General features: G+C 46.1%; 1 protein-coding gene across 7 annotated transcripts in view; it reads right to left on the reverse strand.

Moving 5' to 3' along the window:
* Positions 1–15,817, reverse strand: part of cadps2 (Ca++-dependent secretion activator 2) — a 129,632-nt gene that overhangs the window by 17,494 nt on the left and 96,321 nt on the right. For 2 of the 7 annotated variants that reach the window (XM_064342749.1, XM_064342748.1), the window contains exons 18-24: positions 12,289–12,445; positions 9,191–9,332; positions 8,744–8,863; positions 6,676–6,705; positions 4,237–4,392; positions 3,575–3,722; positions 1,362–1,376 (exon numbers count right to left, since the gene is read on the reverse strand). In XM_064342749.1, the coding sequence (XP_064198819.1) occupies positions 1,362–1,376; positions 3,575–3,722; positions 4,237–4,392; positions 6,676–6,705; positions 8,744–8,863; positions 9,191–9,332; positions 12,289–12,445 (768 nt within the window). The remainder of the gene's footprint in view (positions 1–1,361; positions 1,377–3,574; positions 3,723–4,236; positions 4,393–6,675; positions 6,706–8,743; positions 8,864–9,190; positions 9,333–12,288; positions 12,446–15,817) is intronic. The other 5 variants (XM_064342750.1, XM_064342752.1, XM_064342753.1 and 2 more) reach the window with 5 other exon arrangements.

The raw sequence follows: 15,817 nt of genomic DNA on the forward strand, positions 1-15,817 counted from the left end.
ACAGCCTTGTGTTTTTCTAAAGGACAGGTCCTGCTGAGGGGGGCGGGAGGGGGAAGAGGGGGGGGGGGACCAAAGCCTCATGCTAGATTCAATTAATCCACCATTTCATGTCTGATAACTCTTATTCACCATTTATTTAAATTGTGCTGCCAAAGGAGTGAGAAAAAGCCTCTATTTGTAGCGGTGAAAGGAAGCCTTCAGTGCTAGCGCCGACGACAGGAGTTCATCTCCGCTGACAATGGCCTTTTACAACAACTCTAAAGAGCGCCGAAATTAAAAATTTCAATCAACAAAGATGGAAGATCAGTGACAAATTGAAGGTGCAGAGAGGTCACTGCTGCCAGCCCTAATTTTCTTTTCTCCTTTTTTTTCTTCCGCCCCATGAAATGGCTGCTCTTTAATAAATGGAATTTAAAGGAAATCTTAAGGACTTTTTTTTTTTTTTTTGCCTCAACTAATACTGCCATGTTTGCTTTTAATATGACAGAGGACACCAAATCGGGCTGCCTTTTTTTTATACAACTGAGGAGATTAAATTGTATGGCTTCGACTGTATGATTGAAATCCAAAAGGACAATTATTCCTTTTAACAACATTTATCTGGTAGTAATCCACTAAGAGCCACTTTAGCGAAAAGAATTTTCTAAAGCTTAACCTTGCAATTCTGTATATGATACAAAAAAGTGTACGGTCTGGAAAAAAATTTTTGTATCTTATATATCCATGTAATTATCCCAAGAATGTACTAATATACACAGATGCCCTCCCATATTCAAAAATACTTAAAAAAAAAAAAAAAAAATCACTACTTAGACATCTCTCAGGAAGATCAAGCTATAGAAGGGCAAAACGGATAAGACACAAAAGGGCTGCATTTCTCCATTGTGTTGGGCCAGCTGAGCCCCTGAACCAGGAGCACTCAGGGAGTCATCGGCCCCACTTCGCTGTGTGGAGGTATGTCATTTCCACACTCGGGAAAGTTTGTTCTTTGGCCCCCAGGAAGTGAAAAAAAAAAAAAAAACGAGGCGAAACGAAGAGACGGATTCCCATTCGGTTTGATCGCTTAACGACACCAGAGGACATCCCACAGAAATACATTATGCTAAATACGTTATTCAAAATAAACTAACATTCTCTCCAGACGCAGAAAACCATCCTCATTATTTATTCACTCGACTGAAATAAACACATAAATAAATAAATACATTTCAGTCAACAACATACAGCATTAACGGGCTATTAAATGTTCAAAATGACAATCAGCACCTGTGTGATAGCTGCTTGTGGTTGATATGGTTTTGAAATATGCAAAAATCAAAGTGTGACACTCTGATGTGTACAGGCTGATGTACAGTACTTACCCATTGGTTATCATCCTTGGGGTCAAATAACAGCGTGCAGGAGGTCATGGGGGGGGGGAGGGGGTTGGTGGCCAGGGGCGAAAGAGAAATAAAAGTCTTAAATAAAATGCACTGGAATGGTAAGATGACATTCCAAAAGAATAAATGTAACAGATGGATAATGTACAGTGAACGTGTGAAAGAATGCAGATCTGTACTGGAAAAGCACATGCCTGCAGATGATACACCACAGGTGGTTTGATTATGCCATTATAGTATAAGACACATCAATTCTAATGTAATACCACGATAATCCCTTATCCAGAGATATGACAGACGATTACACCACACCGGATCATAGCGGATGCACAGACAGGCTTGACGTGCGGAACTAGTGGTTTCCTCTGGCTTGGAGCAAAGCCTTAGAGATCCGATAGCTGATCTACATTTCTCTTTTCATAGGGGCCAGATTACTGAGAAAAATGAGAAACGCGGAGTCGAGTACACACGGAGTGCCCGTACACACACACACACACACGCCGCACATACACACATGCAGCGCGCACACACACACACTGCACATATGCACACACTGAATTTCCCGAGGCAACCACTGGTTCACCTCCTTTTACTAAAAAAAGAATGTTTCTCAGTGGCAATCTGGATTATCATTCTGATTACCATAGTTTTGTGATTTGGTCATTTGCGCAAAGCTTCTATCATCTGACAATGATTACTACCTGATGGAGAACAGGCCACACCCAGTCAGAGGTGGAAGTACAGGTCAAAGTGGACCCAGAGTTTCAGTGTGCTCAGCTGAAGTGCTCAAATCTCGGCACACAGGTACTCCCACAGTGGTCTGGAATCAACTACTGACCACGCAGTACTGACCGTGGCCAACGGCCCCGCAGGCTGACAATTAATCAGATCACAGCAGAACCCAGGGAAGGAGGGGCCAAAACACAATTTCACTAGTCTGCACAACAGATGCCCTTATTTGGGGCAACTTATATTTTGTAGATCACACGTGGTGTATGTACATAAGCCTGCATATTTCCCTGCTAAGGGCCCGTTTCCCAGGATGAGACTGCTTTGTGGGCGGGGCACCCTGCTGCGCTCTGGTTTCAGGCCAGACTCCGCGAGCGCCGCGCTCTGAGGCCGACGCGTTTGCTCGCGCGCGCTCCCCGCGGCGAGGAGGAGACGCCCCCACCCCCTCCCCCCCCCCTTCCCAACCACCCCCCCGACGCGGAGGGGAAGGTGAAGAGGCGAGCTCCAGGGACGCGGACCCTGAAGAGGTGGCAGGTGGGACCGGCGGCTCGCTAGCCCGAGGAAGGTGAAGTGTCGGCGGCACAGGGTCATTGGCGCGGCGGAGCAAGGGAGCGCGCTCTTCACCGCGGGGCCGGGGGGGGGGGGGGCAGACGCGGTAAATAACACTCATCGCTCAGGCAGACCCGGCGGCGGACGGGAGCGGAAACCGCCGGTCGAGACGTTCTCCCCGAGCCGAGCGTTCCGCGGCTAATGCTATCGCGCGGAACGGCGGGAGGCGCTACGGGCAAGCGCACTCACGAGTCGGCTGTTTACCCGACCCACTCGACGAGGTGACAAGGTGGGCAACGACAAGTCGCTCGCGGCCAAGCGAAGGGAAGCGCCGATCCCGCTTCGACGAAAATAGACAACGGCATGAGATGCTGGCACCGATGGGGAGAAACGGCCCCCTGTTTACACTTGACTCCAAGCCATCGGTTTGATGAGTCAGGACTTGTGTGCCCACATGCCTGTCTGTTACCTCTTAACTCTCCCCACAGGGTAGGCCGCGTACGGTAACCCCTGCTGGTGCTCCTGCACAGGTCCTGGGAATACTCGATATCACCAGCCTAGCGAAGCACAGCCTAACAGGGTTATAGCTTCAAACTGCATATGTGCATATGAGTACAAGTCGACCACTGTTTCGACTTACTTCTAAATTCAAATTTTCCTTGTGACTTTAATTTAATTAAAATTTCCTTTGAATCATTTTGTGGCTGTCTCCAATTTGCATGGCTAAAAATGGGACAGGCTACAAAAAAAACGTAGTTCGTTTTATTCAAAGGAAAATCAGCTTTAATCTTCCAAAAGCAGTCGTTACACTATGTTCCGTGCGATTCTGGCTTGAGAAAAAGATTCTGGAGGCAGCATTAGTCATATGATTATATTTCCCTAAATCGGTCGCCGATTCCTGCAGTGGAGGGGCCTACCTCCTGGCTGGAGTCCAGGACGCAGAGCTTGGAAGCCTGCTTCTTGGCATCCATTAGCACGTTGAACATGGTGCAGACGGACAGAGACACCCGGAAGTCCGTCGACTTGCTGGCCTTCTGCATCTTGGAATCGAAGGCAGCTTTTGTTCTGGTGAAAGCAAGAAAAGGCCATTTGAAATGGGTCGTCTCCGGGGACCAATTAAAAAACAAACTGTCTCTTTCTCCCTAGCTCCACCGTTTTTTTTTCTTTTTTTTTTTCCTTCCTTGTGCAAGTCATTAACAGAAGGACACTGAGCAGGCATCACCGTGGTTGCAAATGAACGTTTTGAAGAGTATTCATTATAGGATGTTATTTTTTTCACACTACACAAACAAAGGCCACTACAGAACAATGGAATCTTCTCAAACAAAGATTTAAAAGATGAAGGGGTACATTTCAGATCCTCATTTCGAAGAACACGCAGATAAGCTGCCTCTTGACAGCTTGCCAGCTGTGTGATAAAAGGAAATCGGAAGAATAATCAAACGTGTGAAAAGGGGCACTTTGTCACGGGGGGGGGGGGGGGGGCATGGGGTATGGGGTACGGTGGAGGGATGGGCAACAGACACTGATGTTTTTTTTTTTTTTTTTCCCAGTAAAGGACATGTGGATGACCTCTGACCTCTTAATGCAGGCCTCCACCATGTCGCTGGCCATGAGCTTCAGCCTCTGCTCCAGATGTTTGGCAAACTCCGGCTCGGGCCAGCGCAGGTCCATTATGAACACCTGCAGGGCGTCCAGCTTCCAGAACAGGTCTTCAGACGTGGCCGAGCCGTTACTGTCAGTCAAACCCATCGGAAAACTACATTAAGATGAGCAAACACCATCACAATTTCATCTGCTAATACAGTGGTGCCGAGCATAAGTGGTACGTAAAGTGAGGTACAATGGTACATAAATAAGATGTGACCTTCTTTGAAATTCTTTCATTATATACAAGAAGAGTATAATTTTTCCTCTTCTTTTTTTTTCCTTAGAATGTGCAAAGACAGAGCACGCCATCTCTCCAAGTGTAACCATAGCAGGAAAAGAACACGCATACCTTTCTGACAAAGACAAATATAATTTCCAGTAAATATTTATCTAGCGGTGTTGTATGCCTTAAGAATAGCACATATAGTACATGATTCAATGGCTACCTACTAGGCATGTACAATAACATCGGGGTCACACTTGTAACTAAAAATGAATCGCATTGGCTGACAAGCTGATATAAAGAAGTGAAGTACATGCACTTGATGCACCACTGATGCTGTAAATTAACTAAAAATATAAGCAGACTAATCATAGTCAAATAAAGCCCATTTATTTACTTTTGCATTTACCAGCCAAACTCACAGGCAAAGACAGATGCTCTCCAGTACTCACAGCTTTAATAATAAAGTAAGCAATATGAAATATGTTATTATGCTAATAAAATGTGCTACATTTTTCCTTTACAAGTTGGACCTGGTTGATGTTAGAATTTGTGCTACAGTATAATGTAAAAAAGGAAGAAGTGACAACTGCTATGTAATACGCTATACAAATATAATTCGATTGATTGATTGAAGTATCGGCATTGGCTAATATGGCTGGCCAAATACTGGTTATTGATATCAGCCACAAATTTCCATATCATACCCCCACTACCATTTCCTCTTTTAGTACTTGCTCTTAGGCAAGTAATTCTGAACTCTTCATTGGAAAAAAAAAAAAAAATACAATACAATCATAGGAAATTGATTCATACTCTACAGTGGCATTTGTCATGGTTCCATGAACACCAAGAAACTTGAGACAATCCAAATTGCAGTGCTTTCCCAAGACCCAATGCTTTCATCCACCAAAAAGGTCTAACCTCAGTCGTGAGGCACCTTTTTACATTATCTGTGAACATCACATGCCTGCTTTAAGAACCGCTAATCGGTGAATTGATCTTTTGCCTCGCTTACATCGCCATCGTTATTATATATTCTGAGTTGACGGGCAGATAAATTCACCGGCGGTTAAATGCCTTGACAAGGCACCGCTTTCACATATTAAACGGCTCATAAAACCACGCCTGAGCGCAGTGGGTTCAGAGTGAATCTGAGCAAGGCCTGCACCACAGGGACAGACGCACTGGCACAGGCAGGCTCCAGCGCACTTTCCCAGAGGTGACTGAGCAACACCTGGCAGCTGATGCCAGCAGCATCCAAATGTACATCAGCCATCAGCGAGGGGGGGGGGGGGGGGGCACGCACGCCTTTAAAAGACTGTTAACTTCTCAAGTGGCGCTTTGCATAAACGGTTTGGCAAATCTGCAGCGCAATTACACATGTGCCACACCGACTCCCCTCTCGCCTAATTAGCCGCTCAGCAATCTCCCAGCTTCCCCCGGCCCGCCAATTCCCCCCGGCACCCCTGTGTGGGAAGACTCCAGTAACGAATGGCTTGGTTCGCAAGGTGCAGAAATCCTAGCAGGGTAGCATGGGGCCCCCGAAGACATTCCCCCCAGCATCCCCACCGCCCGCCCCCCCGACGCCCCCTTCAAGCATTACACCTCGGCTCCCAGAAGAGCTCTCCAAAGAGGCTACAGTACACAGTTTATACAACTGAGACTGAGGCCCAGGGTACCCACACAAAGACTCTCTGTACCTGAGTGTGTGTGTGTGTGTGTGTGTGTGTGTTTGCCTCTGTGTGAGTGTGTGTGTGTGTGTGTGTGTGTTTTCCAGTATGAGTGTGTATCCGTGTGTGTGTGTCCGTGTGTGTGTGTGTGTGGGTGTGTGTGTTTGCCAGTATGAGTGTGTATCCGTGTGTGTGTGTTCTGTACCACCTGCATCAAAGGAAAGAAAGTGATCACACTCACACTGACAGAACTGGCCTGCCACCTTGAGACCATAAGGATCTCAACGGTGTCCAGGAAAAATATTTTTTAATCGCTTTACTAAAATGTAAAAATCAGTTTCAATATCACAGGAAGAGACAAAAACTGAAGATAAAGAAATGGAATAAAAGACACAGGCTGCAGGTTTTCCAACAAATGCACTTTCTATACAACCAATAAAACAAAGGGGAAAAGAAGAGAAGGCATACTCACAAAATATCTGGTAAATTAATTCCTTGCAGGCTAAAAATTAAAAATAAAAATATTTAATTCTCACAATACATTTGAAATTTAATTCCCCATGTTTACCTAAAACATGCATGGGAAAATTGTAAACATGCCACACCACCAAAATATTACAAAAGTCACACAAAACATTAATCTTTAACTTTTAACAGGGGTATCAAAAGCGTTGCCAAAAAAACAACACAAGGCAATATGGTGAAAGCCAACACTTTTGCAGTCGTCTTGTTTTAATGAAGTACCTTCTAAAAACATTTTTTAATCAGCCACCATCAATTTGGCAGCGCTCCGGCTAGCATGCCAGCCCTAGGAAAACACATGCTGCTGAGCACTGCCTCTGTTCTCTCTTCTGTGTGCTGTGCAGCAGCTGAGCTGTGCTGTCATTGTACAGTTCCTGTGCTGAACACAGCTCCGCCACAGGCAGACGATCCACAGGTGAATCACGTTCCACACGCAAAAACAGTTCTGGCATACAAGGCAGAATGCAGTTCTGCCACAGGTAGTGCAGTTTCACCACAGGCAGAACACAGGCACCAGCCTGACCAGAGGAGTGACTAATGCCCAGTGCGTCTGGTAACACCCGGCTGCCTAAAGCCCTGTATCCCTGGGCAGCACAACGGCCAATTACATGTCGCTCTGCGGGACCCCAAGCCGCAAGCAGCACTGGCAGACAGGATTCGATTAGACAGTGGGTGCACTTTACATGGATGCACCTCCTGGGAGGCCGGCTCTAAGTAAATCGGACATTTGCAGCCATCCTGCGAGAATGAGTTGACTGTCCTTTTTCTCCGCGGCTATGGTACATTTTACTGTACTTGTAAGGCCGGTTTCTATCACTTAAAGTGCTGCCTGACCATCACCGCATCATTCTTCCCAACTGACACTGTCATGATTTTGCTGTGATGTTTCAGCAAAGTGATAAAGGTGGGAACATGTAGGGTGAGTGGTTCTGGAAGGCCCCAGTCCTAACCCCCCCCCCCCCCTTCTCCCATGATTCCCTGAGAAACTCCATGGAGATGAAAAGGCAGTGTGACAGCAGGTGAAAGCTATAAATATACCTAGTACCAGACAAAACTTCAGTTTGTGCTCCAGGTTTTTGTAAAAATACGTTCTTTACACATGCAACATTAAAGCCACTTGCTGTCTTGAACACCGACACAATTAAAAGCATTTAGCGGAAACACGCAGCACAAAAACACACGATACGCACGCCGCACAGAAAAACACCGCACGCAACGCGACGCGACAGCAAGCCAATCACAGCGGCTCACTCTTCTCCTCTACGGCAGCTGCCCTTCCTTTGTTTATCCGAGGAGGCCCGTTGTACAAATTATGAAATGTCTGAATCGTTCGGCGAGCCCGAGACAGCCGTGCATCTTGAGAAAAGCAGAGGTAAAATGGACACTTGTTCCAATTAGAGCGGGGCGTGCCCTCGGACAGACAGCTCGTTTTGTAGGGTAAGGACTAAGCAGCAGGCTGTTATTTTTCGGTAGGTATTCTCAGAGCACGATGCAGTGAACCTACAGAAAGAAAAAAAACCTTTGGCTGCGGAGGCTGTCAGTCCTGACAAGAAAGTGTTTGTTACTCTGAGCTAAGTCTGACAGCTTCCATTAAGCATACGCCAAAGAATGTTCAGACTAAACTCAAAGAGTAAAAATCATGTTGTTTAAAAGAAAAAAAAAATGTTTCATTCTTTTCTCTTTGGTGGAGCTTTCTGATGTGTTCATATGTGTTATAAAGAGTACAGTTGTGAACACTTCATAATTGAGTGAATCAGATGACAAGGTCTTCTCCTTCTCATTAGTATTTTTATTGAGAAGAAGAAGTATAAGAAGATGTACTTCAACCAAGGTCTCCCAAGTTTCTCTCTTTTCCCTTCAGTTCTTTAAGCATCTCTTCAGGTCACCAGTTTAAAACCTGGGACAGGATTTGTTGTTCTTTAAGGCCTTTCTAAGCTTGTCTCGGCTCTGGCTGGGCCTGTAGAGGAGAAGGTGTGCGGACAGCGACGCAGGGCCCCGTATCACACGGCCATACACACGTGTTGTCACACAACGGGCCCATCCACGAGGGCGCGGAGAAGCTGGGGATCTGAGGGAGGGTGAGGGGCAGGCTGGGAACCTTGGGCAGCGGCACGTTCGGAAGGTTGTTGGTTATCGTCCTGCAAGGGAAACAACACAGCAGCACAGGGACTGAGGCCCCTCCCCTCCACCACCACCACCACCCCCCCCAGCTGAGGCCAAGGGAGAAACAGCGCACCCTCATCACCAGCCTGACTTTGCTCAGCGCGGCTCACCAACAACAACAACAACAACAACAACCGGCTAATCAATTTTAAAAACGATGAAGGTCGCTGCGTTTCCTGCTCGCTCGGCCCCCCTCCCCTCTCTCTCTGCCTTTTGGAATCCGGTTCTCCTGGCGGGAGGCCTCCGCGAGGGAGTCAGAGCAGGTCGGCACGGTCCGGTTAAGTGGAAATAAATGGCCTTACTTGACCGGCTGCCACGTCTCCTGCTCGAAGCCGCGGTGGATGGACTGGGCGATGGAGGACTCCATCAGGTCAATGTAGCGGACCACCAGGGGGATGAAGAGGTCCTGCAGGTGCTTGTGGAAGGTTCCATGGCACAGGTAGGCTGGAAAAGCAGACACACACACACACACACACACACACACACACGCATGTGCACACACACACACGCGCACGCACACATTTACACACAAACGCGCACACGCACGCACACACACACACAAACACACAAAATCAATGTGGGATGTAGCAATCTGAGCCGTCCTGCGTCAGAGATGTGGGGGTTGCAGGCGAGCTGTTGAGATTCTCAGTCAGTGAGCTCCACATTAGCGTCGTCCCGATCTCAGGGGAGATGGAGGGAGTTTTCGTTCCCACCACTGTTCTGCATTACTGCTCAACCCAGCGGAGTCACGCTTTAGCTCATGAGCTACATTACAGAGGCGCACCGCACATGCCTCTTCCTGCAAGCTATTAATAAGCACCAATAAGTCATTAATAATTTACGACTTCACAGTTGCCTTTTTTCCCCCCCGCATTTTGTGCTTGGTAACAGTAACACAGGGATGATACGGGACTGAACGATTTCCTGCCTATGCAGTCAAACCTCACACATGCGGCCAAAAGAAAGACAGCAGTGCTTCGGGGCTTTTTTAGGCTGTACTATGAACATCAGGCAGCACTCTTCAGTGCAGAAAGTAGAGAGAGAGCTCGGAGGAGGTACAGTACGTCACAGGAGGGAGTTTCGTCTTAAATTGTCAAATGGATTCATGCGAATGCAGTTTCGTGATCTTGGCTGTGAGTGGGTGAGGACAGGATGTGGATGTGGAAGGCCTGTTTTGAACTGGGAGAGGCTCGCTGTGAATGAGCAAGTGCATCATCTCAGATCTGGTCTGTGTAACATACGATGAGGTGGCCCAGCAGGACCTTACCCTGCCCCTAAACAGCACGCTCGAAAAAAGAGAGAGGGATGAGAGGAAGAGAGAAGAGAGAAGAGAAAGAGAGGCAGACAAGAAGGAGAGAGAGGGGAGACAAAAAGTAACAAAGGGAAGTTAACAGAAAAAGAATGCAAGATAGCAAGGCAAGGGTTAAAAGAGGAGTATAGAGAAGAGAGAGATAATGAAAAAGGGATGGGCACAGCGTTGGGGGGGGGGGAGATGGGGATGAATGGAAGAGAGAGAGGGGAGAAGTAAGAAGACAGAGGGCCAGAAAGAAAAGGGAAGGAACCCGGCAGTTGTCCCGTGCTTTATCAGTCCTGATTCCGCTCTCCTCCCCCTGTCCCTCCATTATTACCACTCGTCTTTTCAGCCTCCTTCTGAGACGCTACGCGGCCATTTATGGTCAAGGCGCATCGCGCACCTCACTCATTCAAAACCCTCCTAACGCACTGCATTATTCTAATGCGCTATTGTCTCATAAAATGGCGCAACTTAAGAATATCCTGAAAATAAATACACCGATAATAAACAACCTAATAAACAATCATTTTTATAATCTCCACGAGCGCAGTGAATAGAATAATTTATTTTCTTTTTTTTGCTATACCTACTGTGTAAACCTCTATCACTTTTTTATCACACATTATACGTGACAACCATATTATTACGCCGCCTATTTATGGAACGTGTTTGTTGCGTTGAGGTTCAAAACGCGTTCACATTCCCTCTCATTAACACAATTAAATGGCACATTAGACCCCATTATATGTCAAATCATTCCTCTTTGCACCTACGTACAGTTTTTGAAAAAGGGTTTTTTATTTTATGTTATACTCCGCGCATAGTGAAAGAGTGTGTTGTGACATCGCAAATGATTACGGAAATAAAGCAATTAAGAAAACTGAAAGAGGAAGAAAAAAAAAAAAAAGAAAGAAATTCTCAACCCGGGGATAAAGGCTCATTATTTCATACAAGACCGAGCTCCACACAATGCACACCCCCACATAATAAAAACAGTTATGCGGCTGGCCTTGAGGCAGTTTACATCAGGTGCACTGCATGCCGCTGACACATGAATGATGTTAACTGCTCACCCGCGACCCTCTGCTTCCCCGACACACCTGACAATGCCCGGGGTGAAAAGGTGAGGGTGTGTCCCCGGACGACTGCTTCGGATTGGCTTGGGCGCAGTTAAATAAGGTTCCCAACACCCCCTACCAACCCCCCGCCCCTCCCCGATGGTACTATAGGTGGGCATGGTGGACATGGTGATGCCTGTGAGGCCATGGTGTTTTGCATCATCTGGTAACTGAAAGGCTTTTTAACATGCATATGACCTGGACACAATATATAGGACCTGAAGGACAATGCACACACACACACACACGTGTGCGTGCGTGTGTGCGCGCCTGTGTGTATGCGCGCGTGTGTCTCTCTGCGTGTGTGCGCATGTGCCAGCTCATGCATGTGCAGAAAGGCCATGGCCATCTTTTGGATTTTAAAACTGCACCTTGAAAACCTGAAGCCAGACTTTTCCCTCTCCAAGTTGATTTATTTATTGACCTGCAGCTAGTTTGCATCACTGATGAGCTCTGTGACTGACATTACAGAGCATGTGCTTCTTTGTGTTCGGCTCCTTGGTGAAGGCACCTGTGCATGACTACGTGTTTACCTCAGTGTTACCTTTTACAAAAACACCTTGTTTATTGCCATTCATCTGGTCTTATTATAAGCGCTCATCTTCGAGTTGCTTGGAACAATAGCATTTGCTAAATGAGGAGATGTAAATGTAAAATCATAACTAGAGAGGCAGTCTGCCAGCTATGAACAGACTTTTTAACTAATAGCTAACCACTCTCTTTCGATAACAATTTCTGCAAATTTCCCCAAGCATTATTACCTCATCAAGTGCAATGTTAATTAACTATGATGACAAAAGACAAACAGCACAAATTAACCTCTTCTCTTAACGAGACCTGTTTTCTGTAGCATTACCGGTGCTAATTAGCACAGTTAGCGGTGAGAAAATGCACCAGGAACTTTGGACGTGTTACAGACAGCTCAGCGCATATAGGTGACTATAGCGAGCTTTAAATAGGGATGTTAGGGGAGGGGGGGGTTACTTACGGTCGGTCCTCAGATAGTTGTTGAGCAGCTGAAAAAGCGGGAAGCTATCCCATGAGTCCTGGGGCTGCACCTGCAGCGCGCCGTCCATGTCCACGCTGTAGAGGGACAGGAAGGTCTCCGCGTGCTCCGCCATTATCTCAGGCCACCAGGAGAATGCCTGGAAGATACAGACGAACGTGTGTGTGTGTGTGTGTGTGTGAGTGTGTGTGTGTCAGAGAGAGAGAAAGAGACACAGGAACAAAAGAAAGAGGGGGGGACAGAGACTGACAAGAACGCAGGAGAGACACAGAAAGAGGGAGAGGGCGGAGAGACAGGGACCCAAAAACCCCGTAAAAACACTGTAGCCAGAGCTGGCAAAACACTAAGAGTCAGATGCAATGCAGTAAGCAAAAGATAATAATAAAAAATAAAGCAAAATAACCCAAATAAACCAGAGAAACCTAACACAGGATGGCAGATGATGAATAAAAGAAGACAAATGCACCGCGGCAACAGGACAGAGACGCACCGTCTACAAAATAGCAGGCGGCGCAACGACGGAGAGCACAAAGGAAACGCACGACCTTGAGGAGGCAGAGAATGCGAGAGCTCAAACACCTGAGAGAAGCAAATGGACGGGCAACACCTGGCATCGCCACAATGGACGAGCCTCGCGGCTGCGTTTAATAGCAGCGCGCGCGCGCAGGTAAAGGGAAAATTTATCGCGATTCCGTTTTTAGGAATGCGCGAAAGCGCGCGGCGCGCTCTCTCACGAGTTGCCGTGGCGTTTGCCATCAGAGACGGCGGCGGCAACAAAAACAACACCTGTGCGCGCCAAAGCTTTCACGTCGTTAAGGTAACGCGCAGGAGGATCAACGCGGTTTCTCGCTAAAAATCAAACATCTGGTCGAAAGCAGGCGGAGAATGCCGTGTGGTGTGAGAACAACTGATTACCAAAAAAATAAAAAAACCTTGACAGCTCTGGATTAATTTCCGCAATCACTACCGGGCACAAACCACACCTCGATGCCCTCAGACACTAGCAAATATGTTTTTCTATGTTTCCATGCATATATATATATATACATTAGATCTGTAATCAAATTATTCATGTGCAGATTCTCTGCTTTTATTAAAGGGCATTTTTTACACATTTCAGTTTCACCATGTAGAAATTAAAACTTTTTATACACAGCCCCCCATTTCAGGGCATCACAATGTTTAGGACATATTAATGTTATGCAAACAAAAGTAGTCATGTTTGGCACTTTGTTGCATATCCTTTGCTTGCAATGACTGCCTGAAGTCTGTGAGCCACATAGATCGCCAGGTGCTGAGTATCTTCTCTGGTGATGCTCTGCCAAGCCGGTACTGCAGCCATCTTCAGCTCTTGTTAGTTTACTTAAGTTTTCTCTTCAGAATATGAAACACATTTTCAATTGGATTCAGATCAGCTGAATGACTAGGCCTGTTAAGAATTTCCTTGCTTTTGGCTGTCAAAAAATGTGTTGCTTTAGCAGTATGTTTGGGAGCATTGTCTTGCTGTAGGATGAAATGCTGTCCAATGAGTTTGGAGGCATTTGGATGAACTTGAGCAGATGCTTCCAAACACGTCAGATTTCATTCTGCTGCTATCAGCAGTTACATCATCAATGAAGACGAAGTGAGCCAGTGCCTGTGGCAGACATACATGCCCAAACCATAACACCCCCGCCACTATGTTTCACAGATGATTGGTATGCTTTGGATCTTGGGCAGCAGTTCCTTTTGGCTTCCAAACTTTGCTTTCACCATCACTCTGAAACACGTGTATCTTGGTCTCATCATTCCACAAGACTTTTTTCCAGAGCTCCGCAGGCTCTTTCCAGTACTTAGTGAACTGTAACCAGGCTAACTAGTGGCTCGCATCTTGCAGCGTTGCCTCCGTAGTCTGTTTGCGAATTTCACTGACGCATCCATGCCTGCCTCCTGAAGAGTGCTTCTGATCTGTCAGACAGGTGTTTGGGGGGGTTTCTTGCTGCAGGATGAAGCGCTGGCCGATGAAGGTGGAGGAATGCTCGCACACACAGCCAGACAAAATGTGTCTGTACACCTCCAAATTCATCCTACCGCTGCCATTCTCAGTTACATCATCAATAAAGACAAGTGTTCCAGAAGCAGCCGTAAATGCACAAGCCATGACACTACCTCATCCATTTTTCTCAGATAAAATGGTATGCTCTGGATTATGGGCTGTTCCTTCTTTTCTCCCTACTTAAGGCTTTCCATCGCTTTGATAAAGGTTTATTTTGGTCTCATCTGTCCATAAAACATTATTTTACAACTCTTCTGGCTCATCCCTGTATGTTTTTGACCTTTGGATTCTTGCTGCTGATGAGAGATTTGCATCTTGCATCTTGTTTACAAACTGCTGAGCTTGATATACCCAGTTTCAGTGCTGTGCTCCTTAATGAATTCTTCTGTTCTCTCAGTTTACAGATTAATTGCTTTTTGGCCATTTTTTTTTTCATCAAAATGAGACACTAACTGCTCTTTTATTTGTGAACAATCCACGCAAAAGGAAACACCTGAGCAACAGTTAACACCTGTCAATCACCCATTAACTTAATTTTACACAGCTGAATATGGGGGGACTCAACACAGAAACTGTGCTATGTTTTGTTAAATAGTAAAATATATACAATAAGCTCCGTAACGTTTGGGAAAAGACATTTCTTCTTGATTGGCTCCACAAATTTATATTTGTAATCAAACGATTCACATGTGATTAAAGTGCAGATATAAGATAAGGTACGTTCAATTGCTTTCTTATTGCAGGTAGAAGTGAGCTTTCAGATCAGAAACACCAAAAAACAGGATGGCCAGGTTACAGTTCGCAAATAAGTACCACAAAGACCCTGGAAAGCAGGAGGGAAAAGGTCTTGTGGACGGACCAAGATTCACTTGTATCAAAGTGATGCCAAGGGCAAAGTGTGGAGGCCAAAAGGAACTGCCCAAGATCCAAAATACCCCACCTTCACCTGAATCTTATCTCCTCAAGCTCAACCAAATGTCTCAGCAAGACAATGATCCCAAACACACTGCTGAAGCAACTAATGAGCTTTACCTACTGTTCTACTGTTACCATATTTTTGGAGGGCACAAAAAATGAATATAACAAATAATGCTGTCATTAATTTTAATCTAAGTGTCAGTCATCTTGCATTCTTAGATTTTCCCAGTTCCATTCCTTTTTCCCCCGAACTTGGAATGACCAATTATATTTGTTAGACCCTCCCATTGCTCCAACATTGTCCATCAATTGGGCAGAGCACATGCTCGTCAAAGTCCTGTGAAAATCTGCACCGGCAACTGCTGTTTCCTTTCACTCTGTAGTTCAGTAGTTCACGTGCACACAAGCTGCCCAACTCGCCCAACTCAATTTTTTGATGTTTTTAAAAAAAATTCTCACAGGACTGGCATGCACAGATTACGCAGCTTTGCGCAGACTGTGGCCACCAACCGAACCAGAGAGGCCGGTGTGCACCCTGAAGCCTTCCCTGGGTGAAGC

Source organism: Anguilla rostrata, chromosome 7 (assembly GCF_018555375.3).
Source record: "Anguilla rostrata isolate EN2019 chromosome 7, ASM1855537v3, whole genome shotgun sequence".
NCBI lineage: Eukaryota > Metazoa > Chordata > Actinopteri > Anguilliformes > Anguillidae > Anguilla > Anguilla rostrata.